This window comes from Columba livia, chromosome 9 (genome assembly GCF_036013475.1).
Source record: "Columba livia isolate bColLiv1 breed racing homer chromosome 9, bColLiv1.pat.W.v2, whole genome shotgun sequence".
In the NCBI taxonomy this organism is placed as follows: domain Eukaryota; kingdom Metazoa; phylum Chordata; class Aves; order Columbiformes; family Columbidae; genus Columba; species Columba livia.
Window position 1 is genome coordinate 7,434,182 of NC_088610.1, and position 24,240 is coordinate 7,458,421.

At 43.4% G+C, this 24,240-nt stretch overlaps 1 protein-coding gene across 4 annotated transcripts in view; it reads right to left on the reverse strand.

Annotated features, from left to right (window-relative positions):
* The window catches only part of FGF12 (fibroblast growth factor 12), a 217,142-nt gene that overhangs the window by 6,906 nt on the left and 185,996 nt on the right, over nucleotides 1–24,240 (reverse strand). For all 4 annotated transcript variants that reach the window (XM_065073636.1, XM_065073634.1, XM_065073635.1 and 1 more), the window contains one exon: nucleotides 443–641. In XM_065073636.1, the coding sequence (XP_064929708.1) occupies nucleotides 443–641 (199 nt within the window). The remainder of the gene's footprint in view (nucleotides 1–442; nucleotides 642–24,240) is intronic.

Below are 24,240 nucleotides of genomic sequence, written 5' to 3' on the forward strand. Positions count from 1 at the left end.
CCTCCGCCACGCATGAGTGGTACCTCTCCGGAGAGCATCCATTTAGTCCTTCTCTCCACGTTTCCAGCGCTGACCCCACAGCCAACATGGGGGTAGTGAGAGCGGGCATGGAGCTGTGCAACCAGGGCCAGCCCAGGCTGCATTGTCTCTGAGGTGGCCACTGGCAAGTCTGAGATGGGGTCAGAAAGGTGTAACCTGATTTGGACATCGAAAGGTAGTGCAATTTCTAAGCAACAGAAAAAAGAGGTCTCCCTGTTTCCAGAATGAAGTTAATACCTGTTGAATACTAGGTTAAGAGTGCAGCCCTGCAACTTTCTGAAATGTTACAAATATAGTCCTTGCTTTCTGGTCTTGCAGCCCAACACCCCCACCCAGGAAGCTCAAAACTGCAGTTGCAAACTCCCCATGCCCCATGGATGGAGGGAGCACGCAGATTCCATACCTTCAATGGGTTTGGGTACAAAATGTGATGAGGGTTTGGTTTTTTTCACTCGGTTTCCCTTCATAATTTGACCTTCTTTATTGAGTCCCAGGAACCACGCTCGTCCAGATTCCTGCTGCCGGTACAGCGTGGAAGAATAAATAACGTAGTAGTTTTCAAAGACGGATTCCTTAAATTTGCACTCTGGTGTGAAAACATCCTGCAGTGAGAGAGAAGAAAGAGCAATGGAAGGAATTAATCACTGATCTCCTAAATTAGGCATCGCTGAGTGATACACGATGGTCACGCATTGCAGATAGTTTAACAACCGAAAACAACAGGCATCAGCAATACCAGCTCCCAGCAATAACACACACCCAGAAAACTCCCCACTGAAAGGGAAGATTCTCCTTCCCTGGTGGACCTGTGGTTTCCAAAAAAGCCTGTAGTGAACAGGCATGAAAAATGTACAGGGAAATCAGGCATTCTCCATGGTTTAGACTGAAATACTAAGTAAAATAAAAAGAGAGCTTGCTGCTCATCTGATGCTCCCAGTGCCTTCCTGGCACTCTTGTCTTCTCTGTCATGGGCAATGAATGTGCAAACAAAAGCAAGTAAACAATTTCCTTATTTTCAAAAGTGATGGGAGGTAATGCTGACACAAAGCCTGGAAAACTTTAAGCAAAGAGAAAGAAGTCATTTTAAAGATTTCTGATACAGGTATTTCTTCAGATACCAAGAACTGGTCCCACACCCGCCCAGGAACAGAGGACACGTGGGCTTGGGGGTGGCTGTCTCTTTGCTGCTTGCGCTGGCTTTGCCGAAAATCTCAAGAAGGAAACTACACTCAGCTATAGAACAAAACTTGTTATGTCCCTGTAACTCCTCAAGATACTAACAACAGGGAAATATTAAAACTCATCTAAAATAGCTGTCTAGCCAGGGGACTGTGTGGCAGCGGGTTCCCAAACCTTCCCGAGTCAGATGTGGCTGTTGGTGAGGTTGTGATTTTGTTTTGTCTTGTTTGTTGTTTTGTTTTCTTCAGACTTTGATTTTGAGCAGAAGATTCATCCTGGCTGAACAAATTCTCCTACTGTGTTCCTTAAAACTGTGACATCTTTGCAAACAAAAAAGAAAAAACAAAAACAAAAACAAAATAAAAACAAAAACAAAAACATTTTAAGAAGAAAAACTGTTTTAACAATGAAAACCCTTCTTGCAGAACCCAGACAAGGTATCTCAGAGCCCTGTGGGTGAGGGCAGGTGCTGCTATAGGTGAGCGATGCTCTCTCCTAAGCCCTTGCCACTCAGAAGTCTTTGGGAGCTTCTCCAACCTTGCTAATAGAAAACCCATGACCAACATCTGAGCAAAGCATCTGGAGTAATGCCACATATTTACTGCAGACCTAATTTTAAGGGTGAACATTTTGAACATTCAGCAGCACTCAGGTATGTGTTCCCAAGCACTTTGGGGTTATATAAAGTGTTGCTGGTCTGACAATAAATCCTGCGTGCAACAGACCTACACAGCCAGGCAGGCTTGAAGCCACGGAAGATAAAGCACAGCAGAAAGCACGGAGCTGTGCTGCACATGTGAAGTTTGCATCAATCATTAGCACCACACAGATAAAACCACTGTCAGCCCAATGGGTCATTTTGCTCTATTGGAAGGAGACTTCCATCCTGATGAAATAAATATTTTAAGAAGAGAGCGAAACAAAAGAGATCTAGATGACTTAGAGCACTAAAAAACAGTGTTTGAAGTAGCTTCCCAGATCAGTGTTTAAGCGCTCCTTAAATCTACTCTTTATCTCCAGGCTTTGTCTGGCCTTGGAAGACGCAGCTCACACAAACTCCGCAGTGAAGAGCAGCTCTAAAACCAAAATGGACAACTCAGTCCCCTTTCTCATGCCTTTGTTACTCCATCAATAAAAAGTTATCAAGAAAATTCCCTTTAGCGGGCCTGAAAAGTTGGTAGGTTGTGAAAGATAGCTATCAACTTGACCAGAACATGAAATTTACTGCGTATGAGACACCTGGATTTCCAATATCTGTTTTAACAAGACTAGTTTTCATTTTCAAGAAGAAGAAACAAAAGAGCCAATGCATTTTTAAAATGTTGTTTCAGAAAGAAAAATAATCAAGATTTTTATAAAAAAGTTATTGAAAGTTGAGTTTCCAGATGGATATCTATTTTTAAATTACCACAGTATAAAATTTTATGACATGCAGTAGTTCAGAAAAGCAAATGCTGTGTCGCATACACACTTGTACCAATAAAGCATCAAAATTATTATATTATTTTAAAACAAATGCATTTAAAGACATCAACCTAATGTAAAGACATCAACCTAATAAAGATTTAAGAAAAATAAAGAAAAAAATAGTGATTTCTTTTAAACATTTCAGCTCCCCAACAAGCAAACAAAACTGTCCAATTTTTTTTGTAAGTTTGCTGGTTGAGTCCTCATCCCCCCCAATTCAGTTGAAATAGCACTTCAGGACATTAACCATGGCAATACCACCAAGAAACATTGCAGCTCTGTCTCTCTGGCAGTTTAGAAAACCCACAGATTTGACCGTTAAGTTCTAGTTAAATAATGCCATTTTTACTCATTATCCTTCTTCTTACCTACATCACCTCATCAGCAACAGCTGATGTCCCACTGTGCCATGCAGGGACAAACACACCCTAGGACACGATTCATCCTGCCACCAAACTGACATGCTGTGTGGTCCTCACAGGTCTGAGCATCAGTAACCTTTGGTGTGGACACTACCATGTGCAGATGTGACACAATGATCAAGCAGATGGAGAAGGTAAAACCAGTTGACCAGAAAGGAGATGGGACAGACAAGCAGGACACAGGCTACCTTCCCAAGCACATCCTGGGGATATTTGGAGTATCCTCTAAATCTATTTAACATGCACCATTTTTGTCATTGATATCTTCTTGGTGGCCAACGTCAAGCCTTCAGCTACATCCTGTCACTTAATTTCCACACGTGCCTCTTGCTGATGGCTTTGGGGCTACCAATAACAAAAGGCTACTGAGATATTAATGACAGAACCTCTCTACAAGCTTTACTGTCAAAATTAATGGTGGTAATTATGCCAAACTAGGTAGGAACTCCTGTTTCAAATGTCCTGGCGTGAGAAGAGCTTGGAAGAAGGAGGAAAGTGCAGGTGAGCTTAACAGGCTTCACACTAATAAAGCAGTTCTTAGTGGCCACTGCTGCACAGACTGAAATCTGAGATAACTGAAGGTATTTTTGGAAAATCAGTGATCTATTGGCCAGACCTCTGGGACACGCAAGCTTGTTTTGTTTTGTTTGGTTGGTTTTTAAGATTAATTCAGTGTTGATGAAATATGCTTGATGGCTGGACCTGGAGTCCAGCACCTTCTCTTCATCCCACAGATACAGAGTGGGTATAAACAGCAAAGGGATCCTCAGGTTGTGTCCCTCACATGCTTCTGACAGGACACAAGGACATCTTCCTCCATAGGTAATGGAATGGTCAAGAGTGCCCCCTTGGTGCAGGGACCTTTTGAAATAGGTTTATAACAAACGCCTCTCAAGTATTTTCCCAGCCCTCTCCTTGATAGCAATAGCATGATCAGATACAAGACAATAAGAGGACAGATGGCTTCATCTTTTAATCACTGGTCTTTTTTCAGTCTTTAAACAAATAAATCATGATTCTATTTTCTGTTCAAACTTCACAATGCTCCCGGTCCCCTGTCAGCACCATCATGAACTGAGCTCACTCAGAAAACCTACCAGTTAAACCTCATTAAAAACTATGCTTGTGATTTGGAGAAAGAAAAAAGGAAATTTGTCTGGTTTTATCTTCTTTTGAAATACATGTCTTTAGCTAAATTATTTTTGCATACAAAGTAAATAAATACATTTATTAGTTTACTATTTGGAGATTTAGAGCCTGAGGTATTTTGTTAAATGTCTATAGATGTTACTGAAAGCTGTTTGAAAAAGCAGGTCGTCTTTTAATTGTTAAACTAAAAACCTGCATGAAATATTTGTAAAACAAATGTTAGTAATTTACATAGAAAACGTTTAACATCTGCCTGCAACTTGTTTTCTGTATCTCAATCCAATCCCTTCAACAAAACACATTTCCAGTAAGAAGAGTAATTAGATTTGCTTTGAAAAACAAACATGAGTGTAGTTTACGCTAACTCTAGTTCTAACAGAAACTGCACAGTCTAGGAGGTAAAAAAGAAGTTGCTATTACACAGAAAATAAGAGAGACCACATTCAATGAGACTTGGAATCAAAGTAGGGAGCAAAGTGGATGATACAGCTACCACGTGGGGGGGATTCAGTGTGTCAGACATGCTCAGGGAGGGTATAAGGTACCACGGATTACCACGAAAGCTTTTTCTGGTTCAAAAACCAAGGTATTTCATTTATCCTCGATCCCACTAGTGCCTCCTGCCATCTGTAGATGGAAATGTGGACAGGACTTCCAGCCACAAGCCAGTCTCTGCATCACTTGGGCCACTCTAGCCTTTCGGGAAGGTGATGGGAATGCCTGGCCCCATCTGCAGCCCCTCGCTGCACAGGCTGGGGTGATTTGTGAGAAGACAGATTTTTTTTCCTAATTTACTTCAGCTTTCACCTACCTTGCTTAGGTTAATCTAACCCAGTTTCTTGACCTTGAACTTAATAAGCGTGACTGGACTCTCTGCACTTCTGTAAAGCTGGAGAAGCTCCACAGACGTTGGTGGAGAAGCATTGCTGCCAGACCTGTGGGTGGGAGGCTGCAGGCTGTTCAGGGAATGCACCAACATGCTTGGGTATCTCAACTCCTTCAAAAAATGCCCATCTGGTGGTGTCGGGCACAGCGCTGTCAGGACACGGGCAGCCCTGGTGCTGCTCCAAACATGAGAGACCAGTGTCAGCCCTTGCCTGTGCCAGGCTGGGGCCATCACTGCCACCAAGCCCCTCAGCATCCTCAGCTGGGAGATGAAAAGAAAGGGTCCCCTGTGAGCAACAGCATGGTACTCTTTGGTACTGATCACAATTTGGTCCCTTGTTCATTGAGTCCAAGCTCTGACCAGCACAGAAGCTCCTATAGTCACAATTCGGTTTCTTCAGCCTTTTTTTTCAGCCTTTTTTTTTTTTTTAATAGAAAATATTCTAGTCCTCCAAATTAGAATCTAAGTGTTATTCAAAAATTCTGCTTCATGTATTTCTATGTATTTGTTGGACTATGCTCAGATGCCAAAGGAAAGAAACATTACAAATCCCTTGAGGATGAATCGTGAGAGGATATTAACAGAAAGCTGGTTTTGCTTAAGCTCATAATAGGAAAATATTGCACTTTCAAAAAGTGTGTAAGAACATTTCTTGCTTTAATTTCAAATTTTACTTAAGGTATCCATTTGAAAAATCAATCAGGCGATAGCAAATGATGTGTGCCATTATGGGGATAATGAAAATGACGCACCCAAATTTTATTTGGTGCTGTCCAAACAGTAAAGAAACATTAAAGACCACAGCAGGATAGTGACAGGTTTCCAGGGGCGATGCTCGGGGACAGGAAGGAAGCCAGAGGGAAGGCTGCCACTAGTTGTTGTACACAAATCCAGCTGCTCACTCAGCATCCCTCTGGACTGGGCCACTTGTTTGTACTGCTTCCCATTTCCCTACAAACATTCTCAAAATTGCCAGATAAATAAAATCTTTTTTTTTTTCTTTTTCCCTCAAGATCTTCTTTTATTATAACCCAAAGGAAAATGGCAAATACACATATCCACACTTAAACCCAACGACTTCATAAATTTAGTCACTGAAACTAGCAGTGATAAAAGAAAAAGCCCATTATGCAAGCAGTTTGTGACATGGTTTAGGAAAGGGATGTTAATGATGAGTACTGAAATATCTAACTAACACACTCCCAGAGTAATAGTTTTCCTTTGTTTACAGCACTTATGGGTTTCTCTTTTATGTTCTGCACAATTACTGATTCAGATCTTCAGATGGGATAAAAGCACTAAACTGCACCCAAGTCTATGGCACGGCAAGGCTTCCCTCCCAAAGAATCTGGCTTGGGATACTTACTGATGTTAGCGTTAATTCTTAGAGCTCATCAAGTCATTTAAAACATATTAACTAGGAATCATAAATATCATCACAGCTATCAGCAGTGGCATTTCATTGTGGATGTGGAGGCAGACCAGAGAATGGCTGGATCCTGTTCACTGTGTATAAGCGCTGCTCCATCCCAGAGGAAAGGATGGTGCCGCAGCAGAGCATCTGCTTTATGGTGCTCTTTACCCAGTAAAGCCCATTCTATATTCCTCACTGACCTCAGCCAGAGCAGAGTTTAATCAACACGCCTCTGATGCCAACAGCACTGAGAAGTTCAGCATTGGTAGCAACACACATAGACCTGTGTGGATTAACAAAGACACCAGATTCTCAAAGACATCTGGGCTCCCAAATGAAATGAAAATGCCCAACTCCCATTGAAACCTGTAGAAGTTCAGTGACTAAACATTGTCTTCAAATCTCTAAGAATTTGGGACCACAAACCTCACACCATAGCACTGGATCCAGGCACACTTATTCCCAGGACAGGTCTTGAACCACACAGGTCCTGTTCCCAGGACCTGTTCTATGCAGACCACAGCAGCACTCGCATGGGCAATGATGCCTTATGTACAGCCTGATCGAGTTCAGTGTCCTCCTGCTTCCATGCAGCTTCTCCCATGACCTAGGGTTGCATCTGTCTGGAAATGCTTTAGAATAATTGGAGCTGAGCTCCCTCTTTGGCAAGTGATCAAGAACCACAAATGTGCATCCAAACTTTACATCTCATCACATCTTTGTCCAGATGGCAGGTGATATTCTACTGTTCACACTCTACTTTTCCTCCCCCTTCTAGCTCCATAAGAGATTGGTGACAAGTCTTCTTGGTGGCCTTTTAGAAGTAGGAGAGAGCAGATACGTTTTAAAATAACAAGCTGCTACATGGGAGTGTACAGCCCTGCTGCAGAGCAAAGATTCACTTGATGAGACAATATGCTATCTGCAAGTATTCTGAGTCTGCCTGGACCATCTGTGGGTTGGAGGGAGCACATTTTCAAATAAATTACCATCCATGCAGTTCTGTTCCCCACCTCTGGGAGCTGAGAAGCAGCATTAGCAAGCAATCTAACCTACTGCATCTGAAAAACATAAGTAGAGGGCTATCTACCCTCACTTTTGTAGGAACTCTCTGTGCTCAAGGTACATATTTGTTCAGTTGGCTTCATTTTAAAATAACCAAGCAAGAGGTGGAGTGCAGCTCTGCTAAGTCTTGAAGGCTGACTCAATATTCCTGGACAAGTAAAAAAAAATTAAGTACTGGCCAAGCCTTTGTAATTAAGCTGCAGATCTCTATATGTGGACACAAACTGTCCTAAAGCACCTTTCTGTGTTCAAGGACTGATTAAATCATCCATGTGACCACAGAGGAAGTTTGTGAATGCTGGAGACAAAGGTGTCATTGCAGTGTGGACATGCCCAAGGTAACCCTGCAGCAGCAAGGACATCCGCCCAGACAAACAACAGAGTACTGACATAACCTGTGTCACGTTCTGCAGGACACGCTGAGCTCCAGTCTGCCCTGGTCAAGTGGTTACTTAGATCAAAACAAGCTTGTATAGATCAGCACAAGCTACTGTCTCCCATTTGGCTACAAAGCAGATGAACCCCATGAGTTCTGGGGATCCAGATTCAGACCTGCCCATCCCACCATACCTCAGTATTGTGTTCTGCTTTCAGCTCTTGGCCTGTCCACTGTGCAGGCACATTTCTACCAAGTACTTAATAAAGATAAAAATGACCAAATCCACTGCATTGGCCTTTAGCAAGCTGCTTATGCAAACCTGATAGGAACGCCGCTTTCAACTTGATGAGTGTTGACAAGAATGTAACTCAGGATGACTCTGACCTGGGCTGCTCACTTCCATACCTCCCTGGAGACCCTGGGTAGGCTGGGTGAAAGAACAGGCTCTGGAGGTAAGATCTGGGTACAGTGTTATCTGGGGAATGCTGCACATTGAGCAACTCACTGATGTGGCACACGGAGCAAGTGATATGCATTGTCTTTTGCTTCAGTTTTTCTTAATCCTAGAATCATTTCAGTTGGAAGAGACCCTCAGGATCATCGAGTCCAACCATAACCCAACCTAACTCTAGCACTAAACCATGTCCTTAAGAACCTTGTCTAAACACCTTCTAATAAACACCTCCAGGGATGGTGACTCCACCACTTCCCTGGGCAGCCTGTTCCAACACCTGACAACGCTTTTAGTGAAGAATTTTCTCCTAATATCCAATCTAAACTTCCCCTGGTGCAACTTAAGACCATTTCCTCTCATTCTATCACTTACTACTTGGGAGAAGAGACCAACACCCTTCATGCTACAACCTTCTTTCAGGTAGTTGTAGACAGCGATAAAGTCTCCCCTCAGCCTCCTTTCCTCAAGGCTGAAGAGACCCAGTTCCCTCAACCGCTCCTCAGAAGACTTGTGCTCAACTTCAAATTCATGGTTGAACAGAATAAATTTTCATCCCTTCTTTTTAAAATATAAGGTATATTTGGATTTTAATTGATTGATTTGTTCTTTAATTTTGAATCTTATTTCAAGCTGGAATTTTAAAACCTTTTAAAATTTGGAGCTGTTATGGACTCCAGTAGTGATGGCAGAATAACTCATTCACGTGGCACCTGGCCCATCCAGTTCAGCATTACTCTCTAAGAAAGAAACTGCTTCCTACGAAGGGGATTTCCTGACAGCATTGTCTCTGTTACTGCATTCCTGGCAGCCTGGGGATCTGGTAAAACCCCAGGATCATTTCTAACCTCGGAAGCCCAGCTCATCCATTGTCTTCTCTATAGGCTGTTTTTCTGAAAAAGTGTCTGAAATTGGTAACTAATGTTATCGACTCTGCTTACTCCAAAACAGTATCCTGAAATACATTTGGAGATAATGATCATGAGGCAAGATGGGACAAGGTGAAAATACGTTAGTTGCATACAAGAAAAATAAATTTCCTAAATTAGCATCACACTGCATCATCTGCTAAAGCCTGAAATAACTGTGAAGAAGAATAATAATCTAAAAACCCTAGAAACACAGCCAGATGGGATGCTTTGAACCTGTGATCTCTGTATGGGGCCAGAGAGAGTTTCTTGGCATCAGTTTGAGCACAGGGCACAATAAAATTGGTTTGTGGCCTTTGGTGACTTTTGCGATATTGCTATTTTTATTGCTGTTGATAATAAAAACAACAACGTATAAACTAAAATAATGATTATGCATTTATAAACATGACACTATTTTCTTCTGAAAGTTGAAAGAAAGCTCTTAGTGGAAAATCAGTAGTGAATATTAGGTTTATCATGCTATTATTTATATTAAAATTACCCTCAAAAGCTCAAACCAGAGTATGAATGCTTTTGACATTTAATAAAAATGCCCTCAGCATGACAGGAGTACAGGGGAGACCTCTTACTTCTACATTTCTGTGCCGAGAACCTGAGCACCGAAAGACCAACTGGCTTGTTGGCTGTTCTGTCAAACAAGAGGGGTCAGAAATAGCAAGAGAAACTTATTTCCCCCAGGTTCTAGTTCAGTTATTTAGGCAAAAGCCCTCTCTTTCTTATGTAAGTTAAATAATGCGGCTATAACAAAGTCGGGGAGAAGGGGACTGCAAATGAGTCCCAGTCCTTGTCTCGCAGACCCTCCGGTGGCTGGTGTTTTAGCAGACAGACAAAACCGTGCTTGTTCATGCCCAGCGGTACCGAGCATGGAGAGCAGGTCTGAAGAAAGAAAACGGCCTGAGCCCAATTTTCAGTGTAGTTCAGTTTTTGAAGTAACACATCACATGGGCAGAAGATAAGAGGACTTGCCGGGGAGCTCACCACGCCTATTACAACCATAAGCTGCTGATGTGCTGAGATAGCCTCTTCGCTTCGACTCTTACATTGAGACCGCAAGACTCAGTGGAAACACACTATCTCTGACACTCTCCCTTATCTTCCCTAACGCTGGAAAGATCTCTCCTGCATTAAACCAATTTCAGAGCTGTCATAGCCAGGGCTGGAAATTCAATTTCTTTGCTGCTAAAACTTCCACCCTGAAAATGAGTGGTGCCAGATTATTAATATTTTGACAGCTTACTGACACGCCGGCTACAACTGGCCAATTAACAGTGAGTCCTGTGGCCTAAAGCATTCACCAAGGCTGGGGTGAGCTGGTCTTGGATAGGCAAGATCTTACAACAAGACAAAATGTTATGAAGTGTGACAATTTATGTGGCTTTTCCCTCCCCCTTGTACCAGCTGCTGCAGCGCCTACACAGAGAAAAGGAAAGGTTCATGGCATATTCTTGGGTGAAGGCCAGCTCTGCTGCCCACCAGGAGAGCCAAACAGAACCCACTGAGATCTGTACATCAAAGCCTGGGTCACAGCATCATTTCTGCTCATGAAGCCAGCAAAAAAGCTCAGTGACGCTTCCCTAAAATCTGCCAGGGTGACCCTGAAGTGTCTCCCCCCTCTCTGCTGGGGGCTGCTTTACCACAGCTAAACAAACCACGTGCCCAGCACTTCAAATCCCTCTGTTCATCATCCCAGCTACTAGTGAAGGTGGGTATGTGCCCTAAAGGAAGACTGTGAAGAGGGGCTGCAGGCACATTTCTGTTGGTCCTGAGCATCATCTGCTGCCAGTGAAGAGAGCTTGTTGAACACTTGTCACGTAACTGAGGGACTGGATTTTAATTCCTGAGAGCAGGCTCCTCTGCTGGTCCTGACTTCTCCAGGTTCTGTGTCCTTGAGTCAGACACTTTGGGCTGGTGTCTCATCTAATATTCTTTGAATTGCTCATTGTGGATGAGGAGCCTGTCCTTGGTTGTACACAACAAAGAGTTATTCAGCCTGAGGAATGAATGAACCTCCAGCTCCTCAGAACATTTTTGGGAGAGAAAAAGAGAAGAAAGAAAGTGTTTTGCATGAAGCGTAGACAGCCCTTTGTTCATTTATTTTCTGAGAGTTCAGAAAATCAGCCAAGTTTGCTGTGATTTAAGTCCCATCCACATATTGACCATGCTATTTCTGCATAGCCTGGAAGAGCTGACAAATCTCACAGCCCAAAACAACATTACAGAGAAGACTTGGCTTTTTTTATACTTTGAATAGATTTCCACCATATATATGGGTTTAAAACATGACTTAGTCTTTTTCCGTTAGTTTCCTTTTGATGTGAAATAACCCATGGACAATGCACAAATATTTTGAATGGACCCAAACTATGCCACAACTTAGATCTGACTGTTCCAGCATATGCAGCCAAGTGATCCACCAGAGCTGATGCTTTGCTTCCCAGGAATCAGACAGATGGAAGTGTGTCATCAGGGATTTTGCAGTAGTGGTTATAGTGAATTTTTTCACTCTGTTGCACACTTTGCTAGAGAACTCAGATGAATTTTGGCATCTGATCCTGTTCAGAAGCCAACTAATGACTGCAACTTCCAATCTAAGATAATATAGTCACTCTAGAGAGAGTAATTTAATAGACTAACTCTATTTGGCGCAATGCACAGTAAAGCAGGAGACCATTTTATTGTGTTACTAGTATACAGAAGACTGTGCAACTGTCTTTAAATTATATGACCCAAAATACATCAGCAAAGCAATCCAGAATTAAAAATTGCTATTTCCTATTTGTAGCTACTTACTGCAGCATGCTGTCTTAGTGAGATCCAGGATTCACAATCAGACCTGTATACGTTTGATTTTTTTTTCACAGAGGCTGTGTCTACAACATAGGACCAAATGCATAGAGTGAAACTGTTGGTGGCAAGGGCTGGACACTCGCACTATACACATTTCAGGATGGGTTCAGTCTTTCAGTCTTTTTTAGCTGCCACCTAGTCCCACTGCCTGAACATCTGGCACTTGAGGGGCATTCCTGGAGAGCACCCTTCACTTTAGCTTCAACCAAAAGGAATCCAGTTTGCACAGCCTAAGACCAGTCTGTGGTACAAACCAAAGAGGTGTATGTGAGCGTGGCTAGAGGACTTGCTCCAAAAGCGCGCTCCTGATCTGAACTAAAACACTAATCCCAGAGATTGCTGGGATAGTTGGCTTGCTGCAATGGGGTATAACAAAGCAGGTCTGTGATGGAAGTGAAATGTCAGCAACCAATTGCACAATGGTGATCCCTAAAAGAAGCCAGCGCCCCTGTGTGCACTCTGATCTAAACACACACTGGAAAACAGGGATGTGAGCAGCATGCTGTAACCTGCCATGTGGAGTTTGCACTTCATAGAATCACAGAATAGAATCATGGAATCATTTTGGTTGGAAGAGACCCTTAAGATCATCAAGTCCAACTATAAGCTAACTCTAACATTAAACCATGTCTCTAAGAGCCTCATTTATACATCTTTTAAACACCTCCAAGGATGGTGACTCAACCACTTCCCTGGGCAGCCTGTTCCACTGCTTCACAACCCTTTCTGTGAAGAAATTTTTCCCAATATCCAATCTGAACCTTCTCTGGCACAACTTGAGGCCATTCCCTCCCATCCTGCAACTTGCTACTTGGGAGAAGAGACCAGCATCCTCCTTGGAAAGGGTTGCGAAGCACATTGTAGGGAGCGATAAGGTCTCCTCTCAGCCTACTCTTCTCCAGGTTAAACAGCCCCGGTTCCCTCAGACGCTTCTCATAAGACTTTAAATTGTTCCTTTATGATCTGAAATGCCTCACAGCCACAGTGGGTATAGGAACAAGAAGCTTTCTGAAAAGCACTTAACCACTAACATCCACGAGGAGAAACAGCCACATTATTGATAAAAACAGAAAAGGTCAGCTGTCAAGCACACCTATTTGAATCTCTGTACTTGCTTTCAGAAAGCCTGGCATTGACTACATGTCACAGCTGGATCATTCAGAGGTCTGAAAAGAGTTTACTTAGCATGCTAAATTTTAAAGAAGTCACCTTCACCTGTTCTAACAAACACATTAAGAGGGGGATGGAAACATCAGGGCTGTCCTGACTATTTTTGAAGAAGGAATGTGCCTTTACTGCTTTCTTCTGTGCTTATCCAGAACAGGGGGAGAAAAACAAAAACAAACCCAAACCAAAACAAACCAAAAAGCCCCACAGAAGAGAAACCAGTTGCTTATAGGCATAACAGTCCTTTCTCACTATCCACAATATTTCATAGTTTTCCTATGTTTTCATCAATGCTAAGTCCTGAATCATTACTGCAGCAACAAGAGCAAAACTGGATCCTCTAAGAATCACTAAAGCTGGGCTACACATTCTGTTCAAGGAATAAACACTGATTCATTAATGCTTCAAAATAAATGGCTATGATCACTTTCAACAAGTGAAACTAAAGAGAAGAATACAAGACCTGTGGGAATGTAACTTCTGGTGCTTGGAAGAAAAGACATGAAGATAATCTGTCCCAAAGTGTCTGATTTAACTGAACCAAAGGCTTGGACTTCATGCAAGCAGAATGATTCAGCAAAACTCTGTTATCTGATGATGTTTTCATGCTAATGGACCTGAACAATCACTTCTGTCCCTGTAGTCTATGGTATTGGGGTCAGTAACAATAACAGTGTCCCACTCTGCCAAAATCTGTCATACAGGGCAACGAACAGTTTAGCCATGAACAACTGTCAGCATATTTCACAACACAAAAGCATTTGGAGGATGAAAACATGTGAAGCAGAAATTCAATCAGGCAAGTGGGAGAATGCTTACAAAATCATTGGGCTTTACTTCGTAGTTTTACACTGCCTCTCTACTGACCTAACCAAAGCATATCAGCATATTGCTAATACACAAAGAAATACACGCAATAAGCCTGTGCACTTGGAGGAACACAGAAAGTAAGAGCACCATGGGGATCATTTCACTTAGAAGAGGGCAGTAAAAAACATATGAGGCATGTGAGGCACGAAAGAAAAACAATGAGAGCTGAGAGATTTTGCTTTTTAAGCTGGTCATGAGAAAAAATAAGCTTTCAACTGGCAAGGATGCTTTAAAAAGTCTGCTTTCTAAATTTAACTTTGATATTGAAAAGTCTTGGGTTTTGTTCTTTTTTTCTTTTTTTGTTAGCGCAAACTTGATAAAAAAGGGGCGTGATAATCCTGGTGCTACGCATTTTCAAAAGCCATTTTTCAGTTCTAGCCTCTTCAGAGGGTGAAGATAACATTTGCATGGATACAAAGCCCTTGAAGAAAGAATGTTCCTTAAGGGCAGAGCTGGCTGTAGGGTTTAATATGGTAGGAACTGAGATTCAAAATCCACAGCATTCACATTAATAGCCATTAAATTATTTATTCATATCAGGTTCTGGAAGCCTGTAAAAAGACTAGGTTGCTCTGAAGGCCTCAACTCTCATAAACTTTGTTGTATGAGTTACTTTCAGTTACTGTTCTGAGGAACATACACTTGTTTTCACAAGTCTTGAGATATACTAAAGCCTTTTGTTCCTTCTTTCTCCAGTTCTGTGAACTGGGAAAAAAATGTCTGTGCACCCAATAATGTCCATACCCAGGAAGCAGCTGCCATGGTGCAGCACAGCCCATGCTGCAACACAGCAGGAGACAGAAGGAGCAGTGTGGAGGAGGCTCCTTCAATTATTTGATTCAGTCCTTGCAATGGCACAACACCAGTTCTCAGCAAAGCCCCACTTATAACTCCCTGATTTCTTCCCCCCACAACTCATACGACAAAGCTCTTTCAGAAGCAAACTGCTCCAAGAACTACAAACCTGCTTTCCAGCCAAAATCTTGCCCAAAGCCCCCAGTGACACAGGCATCAGGTTCAGCGGGCTTGAGGGGCTCCTGTGGAAAGGCTCTGCAAGGAAGGCAAGTGGGCTCTCCAAACGAACCAACCGCCTGCTCCCCTCCGCCAGCCGACCATGGTGCTGCTACTGCTGGCCACCTAATGACCATGTGAAAATGACCATATCGTCTGTGAGGCCAGAGGGACAAGCAGCAGGGCCACACAAAAATAACCTGAGCTGCAAAAGATGCCAACAAGTTGGTATTCTGCACTAAAAAGCCCTCAGTCTTTTCTTCCCCCTGCTTGTGTCCTGAGCCCTACTGCTGACCTTGATCCATTTAATTACCTCCGTAACCAAATTACACTGTAGCAGAATGTAATTATGCAATCAAGTAATGAGCTATGGTTTTGCTCTTGGTCTTGTATGCAAAGCCACCTTTGAAGAGGGCGATAAAAGAAGTGATTATTATAAAAGGACAGTGCAGCCCCCTGTACCAATTATTGGCCATGATGCAGGGGACAATGTCTGCTGGCAACTCTGATCCATCAGCTGCTTTTCGCAGACAGCTGGCAACCTTCTCTGAGCCGCAGCCTCACAGCCAGCTCTGTGGATTTCATCCTGACGCCAGACATAAGCTCACGACAGGCATGCTGTGTGATGGGGCAGCATTCCTGAGGATGACCAGCTCCTCCAGTAAGTCATCTCTGCTTCAAACACACTTATTAAAACTGACTTAAGAAGACTTTTACGGAGCCAGACCAGCAGTATGGCAGTGGCCAGAGGCTTCAGGAAAACATGATGGGAATTTCTCTGATGGGGCTCAGCCTACAAGAGCAGTTCTAGGATTGTACTTTGCAGCCTAGATAGCGGGAGGTTGTGCCCCTGTCAGGTCTCAGCCTGTTGAGAATTTGTCTGTGTTGCATTAGATTTTGCAGTGGGTACAAGGAAATGGCAAAAGAGAACCTGATATTTTTAGGGAAAAAATAAATTGTCAAACAGAGTTTTGACCATCATGATACTTGGCTGTATAGTGCTAGACTCACACACACGTGCAGCTCAGTGGGACAGAAGTAGGTTCATCCTCATAATGCCACAAGTAAGGGTGGAGGTTTGTCCCTTTAGGGAACCAAATGTTTCCCAACTGAGTGTTTTCAGCTGCCTCGCTCACACAAGGGTCCTACAGTGAGGAGGTAAAGGACACAGAGGCATGAGGTCAGGTGCATAAGATCCTCAGAAAGGCTCTGTCAGATTTTCTGAATCCCAGCCCAATGCTTTCAGTGTAAAAGTTTTTCTCTGCCCCATTCAGGCCAGTAAGGGAAGATCATGGTGTGACAGACAGAGCAGAATCCAGTCTGCAGGAAAGGTCCACTCTACATCACCTTTTGAGCCCAAGAGCACAACATTGCTGTAGCCTGTCTCTTTTTTGTGACTCTAGCAGTAGTAGCATCGATGTTTTGGAAACATAAAGTCATTCAGCAGCAACGCCAAGCACACACATATCAAAAAGCCCCAAAAGGTCCATGGAAATGAATTCCCTATTGTCAGCAGCAGCTTCTCCCTTTGCAAAGATAAATAGCTTTTTATGTATGCAGTATATGTGCTAGCATGTACTGTACCGCTGAAAATGTTCAGCCTCCAGTGTAACTTGTCAAAACCTGATATGCCTTCCCTTAATCAATGTGGCAAGCTCCTGAACACCATGTGCTTCAAGCAGCGGGCTGTTGTCCCTGTAGGCAAAAGAATGAAGCACACTGTCATTCTTGCTGCTGCTCTTCGACACATGCATCTCTGGGTGATCAAAAGCCAAAACACAGCTGGATATAGCTTCACCACCACAATCCCTCTAAGCTATGGCTCCTCAAAAGGCCCTAAGATGAGGTGCTGCAACATCTCTTGCCTCCATTTGAAGACACAAACCAGAGAAAAGCGAGGACACACAATGCCGGATGGCCACAGCACTTCAGGGGCCTCTTCTTGTCCCAGTTCTAATTGTGCCATTTCTTGCTGTTCATTTTGAACTGAATAGGATGAGGGTCATCCCAGCATGAATCATTCATAAAGCAAATTCCCCTTGTATTAGCTGCTGGGACAAAGGATGAATCTGTGCAGACAGTGATGAAAATATTGTGGGGTTAGGAAAATTTGCGATCAGATACTCAGCAGTGTTTATAAGGGGAATTGCTGAAACCAGACAATTTGTGAAAATCCAATGACCACAGAGCAGCTGGGGATGCCTGTGGCATGGCAGGCAATCCCACAGCTCCCAAAGCCATTATAAAGCTAAAGGTGTGCACTCAGGGACAGGGCACCAGGGAGATGTGTCGGCATTCACAGGTCATGCAGAACAGCTGCACTGACTGCACTTTCAGGAGAAATGTGCTGGGGACGGCAGGGAAGCACAGTGATTTCATCTTCATCATATCTGACAACAGTCCTTTCGGGGATGACCCGGCAGGGTGTTTCTTCTTTGGGCTGTTTGGACTGGGAAAGGGATTTGCTCTCTCCCATGCTTTTTGGGATAACAGTTTGTTCTAAAATCCCCAAACAACTCGTCTCTTCAGTCTCACAATATGGGCAATGCCACTTCATACTAATTTCTTCCCCTTCCTTCAATTCATAACTTACATTACCTTTCACCCACTTCTGACTCGTTCTTCTTTATGCCCTGGCACTTTACTTAACCACAGCAAATTTCTGTTCCTGAGCCACAGTCTTAAACAAATGAGATCACCTATTCAGCTGCTCTGATGAGTCCTTCAGGCACAGGGCACACATCCTACGCCATACTCTAGAAACATTTAGACACAAACCCCCTCTGGTTCAACTTCAATTGACTGTAAGAAGCAACTTCTCTTTGGTCACTTCCATCAAACAGAAATGTGAGACAGGAAAAGGGCTTTTTAAGCATAATGAGAAAGGGACATACTGTTTCCCCATGAGAAACTTCACAGGCATGATGGAGCAAAAAGTAACAGGACCGAGGTCACCATTAACATCTCATCCCAACACAGAGAGCCTCAGCCCCAGCAGTCATCAAATCTCAGACTCTTGAACATGCGAAATAAGTTTCATGCCACTGATTTTAGCACATCTGTTACCCTCTCTCTGCTGTGATCCTGCACAGAGCAGTGAGGGAGAGAAGCCCCTTGGCTGGCAGTCTAATCACACAGGATAACACCGGAGTTAGGAGCTGTGAACTGGTCCAGCCTGGGCTAAGAGGGCATCTCATGCCCACCATGGAACAGCACTGGGGTTTCCTGTCCCTCCCTTGCTCTCACACATGCAGTCCATGGTACATAAGCATCCTTCATCACCTCCCCTTAGTGCTTAGGCCAGGAATTTAGGAAAGAGCCTCTGCAGCAGCAGATATTCATCCTCTGTACTTCTCAAACCACCCTGAGACTCAGCTGGAAAATATTTCTCAGACCTGACCACCCCGCAGGTGAGCAGAGCAGCCCCACAGCCACACCATTCCTATGGCCGTGTGGGACATGGGAGAGCTTGCCACACTGTGCTCAGGCTTATCTGTTCCTGTCACTCCCCTGCGGGAAATACAAACACAACCAGCAGACACACATATTCAGCATGTCCTCATGCATCAATACTGTACAGTCGCTGCATAGAAAGGCTGGATGAGTTCAACACGCTGCATTTCAGACACATCAGGCTGACTCGTACATATTGTCCTGCCTACACATGCGCGGCAGCTGCTTGCGTGGGATTTCTCCCACTCTAGATGAAACCCCAGCAACAGCCAAACCTCTCTGCATTGACCTGGGGGAAATTCTGGTGTGTAAAAGGAGTTTTCTGTCCTGCTGCCACACTTCTGCAGCCAGGAAACCCTGGGTCTAGCCCCCCAACTCCTCCACACAACATAAAACCCTTGCAACAGCTGGTAAGTGGTGCAGAGATGTGGCTCCTGCCCAAACACATGACAGTTTATTGCTATTGCTGTCAACTCACTCTTGAAAATAATCCTAATGGCAACAGCGAGAATCTTTGGCCAAACAGGTTAATTTCCACAAAAAAGCTGTTTCCAAGGCAAGAAAGAGCTAGAGGCAACGTGCAGTGATGCACAGTCAAGAAGAACTGTACTTGGAAATTCAGACCCTGAGTGTATTGCCAGGACTGAGGGGGTTTGCACAGAGTGGTCCCTGTGCAAGGGGCTGTCAGCACCCTTAGGAGAAAAGGAAAGAGTGGGATAGCAGAAACCACACACCATGGCCTGGCTGCTCTTCTCTGCAGCACGCACTGATGGCAATCCCAGAGCTGGGACTGCACTGCGAGCAGCCCCGTGTTCACATGGAAAAGATAATCAGAAATTGAAAGTAAAAGCAACCTCAAGCCCTGCTTCCCCCAAAAGATAATCCCACTTGTTTGGCAACACGGACTTAAATCCACTACCCCACAGCACCCTGCACACACAGAGTAGCAAAAGCAGCATTTTCTCTTAGTAGGAAATGGCTTTCATATAATCACCCTCCCTGCCCCCAGCTACTGGTTTCATCATGTTTTCAGCCTAAAAATACTGCAAGAGATATGCAAAATGTGCCTGGAACCTGCAAGCTGACAGAGGCATCTCCTCTCTTCTGTTTATCCCTGTATTTAAGAGCAGATCACTAGAGAGAATTTCAATAACTCTTGCTCGTCGATTACCACCTTATCCAAACAACACTCTTCCCAGGACAACCATGCTGAGACTAGACCTTGGCCTCAGCAGAGGAAACATTGTCACTGGTGAGGGAAAGCAACAGAAAGCAAATTCCTAACCCAGTTCTGTGTCCTGCACATGCATTCAGGCCCTTGCTTCCCATTTGTCTTCTCTTTATTAAAACCGATAAAAAAGCTGTATGCCACCAAAAAAAAAAAAAATCTCAAAAAATAACACAAAATAACACATATGGATGGAAAAGGTGACAGAGGAAAGTGTGTGGCTGGCAGAGTCACAGCCTCCATGTCCTGTCACACTACGGCAGCTCTGTGACAAAGCAGGGGACCTGACAGGTCCAGGAGAAAGGCACATTTTTAATAGAGGCTCTCTGCACAGACAGCAAGTTTGGTGCCAGCAGGTTACACGGTTTGTGCTTTTCAGGTTCAATTTTGTCCAAATTCATATACTCATGGATAGAAACCAGGGACCAGACTCTCCAGGGAATTTATGATGTCAGAGCCATCCCTCCTGTAAATAAGGGAGTATTTAGGGCAACATTTCCCAAAGTCTGATTATTTCCTTAACAGTGTGGGGACTGGAAAACACACTGACATGCATTAAACTAACTCTCAGTACTCCAACTTATTGCCTCTGTCTTAGAAGGAATCACCAACGACCTCAACAGATTCTGAACATCCACTATGGTCTGATGCTGCCTATGAAAAGCTGCATCATTTTGCTCTTAGGTGAAAACACTGGTGATAATTCTTGGAAGGCCTCTACTTCTGCCAGAGAAGGCACAAGTTGTGGTTGGCTGTGGCTGACAGCAGGATTTCTCTGCTGTTCTGTCAATACAGGTATAATATTAGACGTGATTTTATATGCCTTCAAAGAAGACAAATATACTACCCATGGATGGGTAAAACTTTTCTGATCTTCCTTGACCTTGAAGATCCATTGACAAAACTTTCCTCTGTATTTTAAATGCTGTTTCTATATTATTGATGAACCCTGCAGTCACGCCTAGTGAAAATCCTTTAGGCATTTGGAATATCAGAAATTGGCTATTTGGACAGGTGACAAGCCCAGTTCTGCTAAGCCAATATTTTTCAAATCAAGAGTCACCAAGCAATGGCAATAAGAATGAAACACGATGAGAGCTGGAGATAACACCCCAGCTCCCAGCTGATTTCCTGAGTGTTCTGCCAGCCAGAGTGAGCTCCTGTGCTTGATTAATTTAAATTGGGAGTTTCTGAAAACAAAAAGTGTCACACTCAGCTTCTAATCAGAGCGTAAAGGTCCCGCAAGTGATCAGCAGGCAGTGAACGCTCAGCTGCACTGTAAGATACTCATTCTTCTGAGATCTTTTGCCAACAGTGATATTTTCACTGTGCAGCTCTTTATACTGAGACAAATAACCTCAACAGCAGGGCAAATAACCTCTCACAACTGTGGCTCCCAGGTAATTACTCCAGGGAACTCTGTGCTGTGACAGCCCCACTCCAGGCACAACCCTCGCAGTTGGATTTTCTTGTGGGATGAAGCTACAACAGGGCACAGCGCTGCCTGTCCGAGCATCCCTCTTGTCCTTCCAGCCGCTTTCCACATCCCTCTACCTGTTCGAGTTTCCATCAGAATCTGGGAAGACGGACTTTTCTTTATGCTGCATATTCCTGGCCCCAGGCTATCCAGCTGCAATGAAAATACAAACCAGTGGCTAACAGAAATGGCTATTACTAAAAGGTTTCTTGGTACATTACTTTTTATACAGACTCTCATTTTACATTGAAACAGTCACCTTTTTCTAATGCACGCCTGCACACTCAGTAATCTGTGAAAGTACAACTTTATTACCATGAATTTACCTCAAAGGGCAAAACTGAGCCAAAAATCAATTCAGGTTTGCTGACAAAAAGCAAAATGCTAATACGGGTGTTAGGGAATCAAAATGTCACTCCTTAGCACCTGCATGAATATTAATCACCTCATTTTTTTACATAATATTTTCCTTTCCTTTGCTCCACAGCTACTTTGCAGTGCAGCTTATGCCTTTCTAGGTTTGGCTTGCAACCAATCTATGCCATTTTCTGTGCCAGATGTGGATTCAGGTTTGAGGGTCAGAGGCCCTTGGCATTAAAATTAATTGATTTTGAACAGTTCCTTCAATTTTGTCATCAGTTCAGTAATAAGGTCCAGGTTGAATGGCTTCAGATCTGTATAAGTAATATCACAGTGGATGGCAACAAGTGGAAATCTGGCCCTGGATTTTTAGAGCTAAAAGCATCAGTCTTTCCTACTTTAATTACTGTCATAGAGAGACTGTACTGGAGTACAGTACATGCTTGGATGCCCATGTCCCAAGGCAGATATTTAGCAGCTTTGACATGAAGTTCATTTATTTACTAAGGTTAAGAAACAGCTTTGGCACCTAGCTCCCACTGAGTGTCAAAGGGAATTAGGCACCTAAGTCATTTAAGCACATTTGTAAATCCCACAAAGCTTCCATAAGCATCTTTCCACATTCAAATACTACTGGAAGTCTGTGTTGTAATGTAGGAAGCAGAAGATGCATAAAGATCTAAAAGTAATCTAAATGTTAGTGCTATTAAACACTTATAAATGGCTATGATACGTTATATACACAGGACTCTAATAATAACAGGATGTGGGACAAGGCTTGAATTCTGATGCAACAAAAAATATACAGTAAACACTGTGTGCAAATCCAGATCATCATTATTCTGGTGCAAAACCACACAAAACAACTTCAGTCTCATCTGAGCAACCAGGCAGGCTACCTACAGGGCCACCTTGCAGGGGCACTAAGCATTTGCAGCTCTTTTTCACCTGGCCCTGATGGCCCTGCAGTCAGAGCATCATCTCTGCAGCAGAGACATTAAACTTGGCTGTGCTCATTCTCACTGTTTGAACTCTTTCAAGGGGAAATGTGCTTCTGTGATTAACTGGGGTTATTAGCAGTGCTCAATGACTTGTAATGCCATTGGTAATTGAACAGGTCTCAAAAAGTGGAAGAAGAGGAATTGAATACGGTTAAAACACACTGACTGTCTACAGCCCATCATCCCAGGTCAGTGATGTGCCTGTGCCTACAGCCTCCTATGCATATACAGAAAATAATTCAGTGACTGCAGATGTACAGATGAGGACAGAATATTATTTTGAATATCTTTGCTTCGAAGACACTCCAGCAGTCAAGCATCATTTTAATGTGAAAATACTGCTGTCATATAAATCGCTGACTTCAGGGCCAGGATATATCTCTAGAGACCTCAAATCTATCTGCTCTGAAGCAGGAGCAAATAGAAATATTTGCCTAACATGGTCTTAAACATGCACAATATCCCCTAACTACTTGGGGTCCAGTGCTCCCCTAGCTAGTGAAGTTCTTCCTTCCTTTGTTGCTGAGAGTTAAAGCTGTTGTATTTTGCTATTCCCACAACACTGATACAGAACAAATGGTCACAGACACCCTAAGAACAATTTCTGTGCCAGTGAATGCTGCTCTCATGTCTGTCTGTCATCCTTCACGCCTCTGTGCTATACTTAACCTTCTCTTTTCTTAGGAAAAAAATGCACTCCATCCTCCCAATATTTTATATTTTCCCCTTTAAACCTTACTGTTTTCCTCTGGATCTCATTTTTTCCCCCTTGTCTTTTTTTCCCAGTCATTTTCTTAAGCACAGTGCCCAGACCTGGCTCCAGTCCTCCACCTGAGTAGCAGAATAACAACCCCTTCCCAATGGCATCCATTCAGAGCCAGTATGAAAGGTGCCTTTTTAATAACCTTCCTGTGCAGTCTTGACTCATGTTCGATTTGTGGTCTGCCGTAAGTTCCTGTTTCTTTCCTGCAGCGTTGCTGCCTTCAACATTTTTCATTCCCTATCTGTGCATTTAAGTTTTCTTTCTGGAGCCTAATTAATGAGAAACTCATCTTTACTAAATTCTGCTCTATTGACTTTGGTCTACTTCTCCAATATGTCAAGGTGATACTTGAATTCTGACCACATCCTTCAAAGTGAATCGCAATCCGGCACAATCCACACGTTCTTCTAGGAGTACAGTCTCCTATCACATGCACCATTAATGAAAACATTGGCTTGAACCAGACTCAAGCCAAACTTCTCAAAACTCCTCAGAGTTTGTTCCCCGTTTAACCTCAACACACTGCTATACACTGAGGGAGATTTTTGCACCCACCTTACATTAATTTAATCCAACCCTCTTCTGCCCAGATAGGAGTTCCTTGTGGAGAGTTCTCAAAAGGGTATCAAACTCATTTTCACCGAAGGCCACATCAGAGTTGCGGTTGCCTTCAAAGGGCC